We start from the raw sequence: 7,638 nt of genomic DNA, 5'->3' as shown, positions 1-7,638 counted from the left end.
AGTCCGGCTGGTTTTTTCAAGATTAATAGAGGTTACTGTCAAGGGGATCCGCTTTCTCCTCTTATATTTGTTTTGATAGAGGATGTTCTAAGTAGGAACATTACTAACTCTTTCAAAATAGTGCATGACTCATATGGTGAAGCGTAATGGTATTGCTCCAACTCATTATTTTTTGCTGATGATATTATGATCTTTTGCAAGGGTTAATATGTTGAGTCTAACAACTTAGTGAAGCTTTGGGTGATTATCAACAGCTTCTGTCAGCGAGTTTGCAGGAGAAGAGCAAAATTTATTTTGGAGGTGGGTCTTTGCATAGGAGGCAGTCTATTGTATACTTCTTAGGCATGGGAGTGACTTATTTCCCGGATAGATATTTGGGGGTTAAGGTGATGCCTGGAGTGGTGAAGTATAGCCATATTAGTAACGTAGTGGATAAACTGAAGGACCAGCTTTCAGTTTACAAAGGTAAGATGCTTTCCTTTCAGGATCGTGTGGTACTTGTTAAAACTGTCCTTTCAAGTTATGCGATTCATAACATGGTTGTGTATAAATGGCCTGTTAAATTTGTTAAACAATGTGAACGTGTGATTCGTAATTTACTTTGGTCGGGAGATTCAAACTTGGCTAGATATTTTGTGGTTGGTTATGACAAGATCTGCAGTCCGGTGCGGGAAGGGGTTCTTGGTCTTACTAGCCTAAGCAACATGAACAAGGCACTGATTATGAATTTGTGGTGGAGTATTAAAGCTTCTACGAAGAAATGGGCTAGATTTCTGGATTCGAAATTTACTTGTAGAGATGGTCGGCTGTAGTTGGCTGGAGTTAAATCTTCAATTCTTCCTGGGATTCGTTGGGTGCACACTGAAGTTATGCGCAATACTAAATCTTTAATTGGTGACGGTAGATCAACTTAACTATTTTATGATGTTTGGTACGGGTCTGAAGCTTTGGCAGATGTTTTGCAGCGAACTGACCTTGACAGAAATGCAAGGGTTAATGATATCATTATGCAGGATCAATGGCAGCTGGAAGGAGTTCATATGCACGACCTCGTCAGTGCTGGTGTGGTTCTGGAGAGCTTGCCAAGGAGGCACACAGGCAGTGATAGGAAGATATGGATGCCGGAACTTAAAGGTTTATTCTCTGTTAAGTCTGCAAGGGAGCTGGTGAGGACAAGATATCCGGTGCTGGAGGAAGCAAATCTGTTATGGAAGAATGTTGTGCACCCTTATTTGGCAGCACAAAATTGGAAGTTTGCCAGGGGAGCTTGTGCAACTCTGGATAAAGTAAAGAGTAGGTTCAAGATAGCTCTTCCATCGAGGTGCAGTGTGTGCCAGATTGAGGAGGAGTCTTTGGAACATGTTCTTTGGAGCTGTAGTGCTTCGAAACATGCTTGGCAATGGCTGGCAGATATTTTCCATATTATTCCTCATTATAACTTGCTTGCTGCTAACAAGGAAGCGAAAGGGCGTAGTAGAATGGTTAAAGACCTGTGGTTAGTCTCAATCTTGGTGCTGCTTTCGGAGCTGTGGTACCAAAGGAATAAGATGGTTTATGAAAAGAAGAAGCCTTGCTGGACTTTCTTCAAAAAACGTGTGTTTAACCTCATTCATGAGTACTCGGCTAGAATGACAGGATGTATGTTCAACAAGGTAGAAGATCTTGAGATTCTGAATTTTTTCAGAGTTGAATGCCGTAGGGTGAAGATGTTAGAGCATGTTGAGTGTTTTTGGCAACCTCATATGCAAAATCAGCTCTTGCTGTGCTGTGACGGTGCCTCTAGAGGCAATCCAGGGGTGGCGGGAGCTAGTGTGGAGGCGAGAAATTCGGCTTGTGAAGTGGTTGGGGCGATGTGTGTTGGTCTTGGTATTATTTCCAATTATATGGCGGAATCGTATAGCATTCTGATTGGTTTAGAATGGGCAGTTCAATGGGGATACCGTGATGTTCTAGTGCAGACTGATTCATCAAGTTTCATAACAGCTTTGGAAGGGGATTCTATTCCTTGGTTTGCTAGACAGAGATGGCGTGATGTTAAGGGAATGTTTGATTCTATAAATTTTGTGCACACGTACCGTGAAGCCAATTTCGCAACTGACAAGATGGCGAAGACTGGTTGGTTTTTAGATTATGGAGTGAGACTCACTTTTGTTGGTCGTCCTGATTTGTTAAACTCAATAGAATTCGCATATGTTTCCTATTTTCGATTTAAATAGTATTTTGAGTTTTTGGGGTTGCTGTGACCTCTTTTCTCATGTACTATCTTGTAAATAACTCTTTTCTTTAATATAATTTTTTGACTTATCAAAAAAAAAAGTATAGATGAGGAGGATTCTGATTTGGATGTGGCTATTATGGCAGCTGAATTTAAAAAATCCAAAGAGTGGGGTACAATTCATGATGGAAAAAAAATAAAGAAGAATAGGGCTTCTTTGAGAGGTAATTCCTCAACCAATTCAGTGGAGGGTGCAGTTGAAGATGAGAAGAAAAAAGTTTTCTTGACAGATTAGAGTCTCTAAGGCAACAAAGAGCTGAAAATTTACTCAGCAATATGGAGCTTGAGGTGTTAGGAACTATTAAGGAAGATGAGGTTCGTCTAAATTTCCTTAGGGATCCAGAATATAGAAAGCAATATTTCAAGGAAGTTGAAGAACAATTAGAGAGAATGAAAACTCCAAAAGAGAAGACCAAAACTCCAACTTATGTTAGTGATAGTGGCACTAAATTTCAAAGATAGAGGTGGAGGCACTTAATTTGGCTACTGATGAGGATTTCAAGAAAGATTTCATTGCAAATGACTCTTTTAGAGAGGCGTGTATGAAGGAACTCTATAGAAGTGAAGAAGATTAGGCTTGTAGCCATTTTTCTTCTCTTTTCTTTTTAGCCATGTGTTTTGTTTAGGGTTCTTGAACTCTTATGAATAAAAAAAAATCTTGAACTCTTATGAAATGTTTTTCTTTTTTCTCCCCATTGAACTGTCCCAAGTCGAAAGGTTAGCCAGATTGGACGGGGCTGCTTAGCGCTTTTTTCCATGTGTAATTACATTTTTTTGCTGAAATAAACCATTGGACTTAGCAAAAAAAAATTTAAAGATAATCTTCATAATTGTAGGGAATTTTGTTAGTATCATTCTTTATAAAGAATTAAGTTACTTTCAGATGGCTTTAACGAATCCCCTGGATAGTAGATCGTCGTGCTACGAAATGTAATTAACTTAGAGCTTTTTAGAGTTTTTTCGAGCTCTTTAGATATTTTAGGGCTTTTTAGAGTTTTCAGGGTTTTTTAGAGTTTTCAAGGCTTTTTAGAGAACACTCAAAGTTGATCTTAACTACTCTAGGGATTTGTGATTATCATTCTTTAACCAATCTCCTAGCTTGTAGATCCCAGTGCAACGGAGTATAATTAAATTTAAGCTTTTCAAAGCTTTTTGGAGTCTTCCTGAGCTAGAGTTTCTCAGGGCTATTTAGTGTTTCTAAGGTTTTTAGGAAACATTCAAATATAATCTTCATTATTGTAGGGAATTTTGGTAGTATCATTTTTCATAAAGAATTAAGTTACTTTCAGTTGTCTTTAACGAATCCCCTGGCTAGTAGATACTAGTGCTACGAAATGTAATTAACTTAAAGCTTTTTCAGAGCTTCTTAAATTTTTTCGGAGCTCTTTATATATTTTAGGGATTTTTTAGAGTTTTCAAGGCTTTTTTGAGAACATTCAAAGTTGATCTTCACTATTGTAGGGATTGAATGGTTATTATCATTCTTTAACAAATCTCCTAGCTTGTTGATCCCAGTGCTACGAAGTATAATTAAATTTAAGCTTTTCAAAGCTTTTTGGAGTCTTCCTAAGCTTTTTAGTGTTTCTCAAAGCACTTTCAGGGCTCTTTAGTGTTTTTAGGGTTTTTAGGAAACATTCAAAGATAATCTTCATAATTGTAGGGAATTTTGTTAGTATCATTCTATAAAAAAATAAAGTTCCTTTCAGTTGGCTTTAACGAATCCCCTGGTTAGTAGATCGTTGTCTACGAAATGTAATTAACTTAGAGCTTTTTAGAGTTTTTTCCAGCTCTTTAGATATTTTAGGGCTTTTTAGAGTTTTCAGGATTTTCTAGAGTTTTCAAGGATTTTTAGAGAACATTCAAAGTTGATCTTCACTATTGTGCGGATTTGTGATTATCATTCTTTAACCAATCTCCTAGCTTGTAGATCCCAGTGCGACGGAGTATAATTAAATTTAAGCTTTTCAAAGCTTTTTGGAGTCTTCTTGAGCTTTTTAGAGTTTCTCAGAGCTCTTTCAGGGCTCTTTTGTGTTTTTAGGGTTTTTAGGAAACATTCAAAGATTATCTTCATTATTGTAGTGAATTTTGTTAGTATCATTCTTTATAAAGAACTAAGTTACTTTCAGTTGGCTTTAACGAATCCCCTGGCTAGTAGATACTAGTGCTACGAAATGTAATTAACTTAAAGCTTTTTAGAGTTTTTCTGATCTCTTTAGATTTTTCAGAGCTCTTTAGATATTTTAGAGCTTTTTAGAGTTTTCAGGGTTTTTTAGAGTTTTCAAGGATTTTTAGAGAACATTCAAAGTTGATCTTCACTATTGTAGGGATTCGTTATTTTCATTCTTTAACGAATCTCCTAGCTTGTAGATCCCAGTGCTATATAATATAATTGAATTTAAGCTTTTCAAAGCTTTTTGGATTCTTCCTGAGATTTTCAGAGATTCTCAGAGCTCTTTCAGGGCTCTTTAGTGTTTTTCGGGTTTTTAGGAAACATTGAAAGATAATCTTCATTATTGTAGGGAATTTTGTTAGTATCATTCTTTATAAAGAATTAAGTTACTTTCAGATGGCTTTTACGAATCCCCTGGCTAGTAGATCGTCGTGCTACGAAATGTAATTAACTTAGGCTTTTTAGAGTTTTTTCGAGCTCTTTAGATATTTTAGGGCTTTTCAGAGTTTTTTTAGAGTTTTCAGGGTTTTTTAGAGTTTTCAAGGCTTTTTAGAGAACATTCAAAGTTGATCTTCACTATTCTAGGGATTTGTGGTTATCATTCTTTAACCAATCTCCTAGCTTGTAGATCCCAGTGCAACGGAGTATAATTAAATTTAAGCTTTTCAAATTTTTTGGAGTCTTCCTAAGCTTTTTAGGGTTTCTCAGAGCTCTTTCAGGGCTCTTTAGTGTTTCTAAGATTTTTAGGAAACTTTCAAAGATAATCTTCATTATTGTAGGGAATTTTGGTAGTATCATTTTCATAAAGAATTAAGTTACTTTCAGTTGGCTGTAACGACTCCCCTGGCTAGTAGATACTGGTGCTACGAAATGTAATTAACTTAGAGCTTTTTAGAGTTTTTCAGAGCTCTTTAGATTTTTCAGAGCTCTTTAGATATTTTAGGGCTCTTTAGAGTTTTCAGGATTTTTTAGAGTTTTCAAGGATTTTTAGGGAACATTCAAAGTTGATCTTCACTATTGTAGGTATATGTTATTATCATTCTTTAAAGAATCTCCTCGCCTGTAGATCCCAGTGCTACAGAGGATAATTAAATTTAAGCTTTACAAAGTTTTTTGGAGTCATCCTGAGCTTTTTAAAGTTTTTCAGAGCTCTTTCAGGGCTCTGTAGTGTTTTTAGGAAACATTAAAAGATAATCTTCATTATTGTAGGGAATTTTGTTAGTATCATTCTTTATAAAGAATTAAGTTACTTTCAGTTGGCTTTATCGAATCCCCTGGCTAGTAGATACTAGTGCTACAGAATGTAATTAACTTAAAGCTTTTTCAGAGCTTCTTAGAGTTTTTCAGAGCTCTTTAGATTTTTCAGAGCTTTTAGATATTTTAAGGATTTTTTAGAGTTTTCAAGGCTTTTTTGAGAACATTAAAAGTTGATCTTCACTATTGTATGATTGATTTGTTATTATCATTCTTTAACAAATCTCCTAGCTTGTAGATCCCAGTGCTACGAAGTATAATTAAATTTAAGCTTTTCAAAGCTTTTTGGAGTCTTCCTAAGCTTTTTAGTGTTTCTCAAAGTCTTTCAGGGCTCTTTAGGGTTTTTAGGGTTTTTAGGAAACATTCAAAGATAATCTTCATTATCGTAGGGAATTTTGTTAGTATCATTCTATAAAAAAATAAAGTTCCTTTCAGTTGGCTTTAACGAATCCCCTGGCTAGTAGATCGTTGTCTACGAAATGTAATTAACTTAGAGCTTTTTAGAGTTTTTTCCAGCTCTTTAGATATTTTAGGGCTTTTTAGAGTTTTCAGGATTTTTTAGAGTTTTCAAGGCTTTTTAGAGAACATTCAAAGTTGATCTTCACTATTGTAGGGATTTGTGATTATCATTCTTTAACGAATCTCCTAGCTTGTAGATCCCAGTGCTACGTAATATAATTAAATTTAATCTTTTCAAAGCTTTTTGGAGTCTTCTGGAGCTTTTTAGAATTTCTCAGAGCTCTTTCAAGGCTCTTTAGTGTTTTTAGGTAACATTCAAAGATAATCTTCATTATTGTAGGGCAATTTTGTTAGTATAATTCTTTATAAAGAATAAAGTTACTTTCAGTTGGCTTTAACGAATCCCTTGGCTATTAGATACTAATGCAACGAAATGTAATTAACTTAGAGCTTTTTAGAGTTTTTCGGTGCTCTTTGGATATTTTAGGGATTTTTAGAGTTTTCAGGGTTTTTTTAGAATTTTCAAGGCTTTTTTGAGGACATTTAAAGTAGATCTTCACTAATGTAGGGATTTGTTATTATCATTCTTTAACGAATCTCCTAGCTTGTAGATCCCAGTGCAACAGAGTATAATTAAATTTTAAGCTTTTCAAAGCTTTTTAGAGTGTTCGTGAGCTTTTTAAAGTTTCTCAGAGCTCTTTCAGGGCTCTTTAGTGTTTTTAGGGATTTTAGGAAACATTCAAAGATAATCTTCATAATTGTAGGTTATTTTGTTAGTGTCATTCTTTATTAAGAATTAAGTTACTTTCAGTTGGCTTCAAGAAATCCCCTGGCTAGTAGATACTAGTGCTACGAAATGTAATTAACTTAGAGCTTTTTATAGTTTTTCAGAGCTCTTTAGATATTTTAGGGCTTTTTCGAGTTTTCAGGTTTTGTAGAGTTTTCAAGGCTTTTTTGAGAACATTCAAAGTTGATCTTCACTATTGTAAGGAATTGTTATTATTACTATTTAACGAATATCCTAGCTAATAGATCCCAATGCTACGGAGTATAATTAAATTTAAGCTTTTCAATTATTTTTGGAGTCTTCTTGAGCTTTTTAGAGTTTCTCAGAGCTCTTTCAGGGCTCTTTAGCGTTTTTTGGGTTTTTAGGAAACATTCAAATATAACCTTTACAATTGTAGGGATTTCTGTTAGTATCATTATTTATAAAGAATTAAGGTACTTTCAGTTGACTTTAATGAATCCCCTGGCTAGTAGATACTACTGCTACCAAATGTAATTAACTTAGAGCTTTTTGGAGTTTTTCAGAGCTCTTTGGATTTTTCAGAGCTCTTTAGATATTTTAGGCTTTTTAGAGTTTTCAGGGTTTTAAAAGTTTTCAAGCCTGTTTAGAGAACATTCAAAGTTGATCTTCACTATTGTAGGGATTTGTTATTATCATTCTTTAACAAATATCCTAGCTTGTATATCCCAGTGC

The 7,638-nt window shown here is 34.9% G+C and overlaps 1 protein-coding gene across 1 annotated transcript; it reads left to right on the top strand.

Annotated features, from left to right (window-relative positions):
- Positions 1-344: 344 nt before the first annotated feature.
- On the top strand, positions 345-2,510 carry LOC113356663. Its single transcript, XM_026599871.1, has 3 exons — positions 345-801; positions 946-2,115; positions 2,323-2,510. The coding sequence occupies exons 1-3, from the start codon at positions 345-347 to the stop codon at positions 2,508-2,510; spliced, it is 1,815 nt and encodes a 604-aa protein (XP_026455656.1).
- The last annotated feature ends 5,128 nt before the right edge of the window (positions 2,511-7,638 follow it).

This window comes from Papaver somniferum, chromosome 1 (genome assembly GCF_003573695.1).
Source record: "Papaver somniferum cultivar HN1 chromosome 1, ASM357369v1, whole genome shotgun sequence".
Taxonomy (NCBI): Eukaryota; Viridiplantae; Streptophyta; class Magnoliopsida; order Ranunculales; family Papaveraceae; genus Papaver; species Papaver somniferum.
Note: the sequence above shows the minus strand (reverse complement) of the source record. Positions and strands in the feature narration are given on the sequence as shown.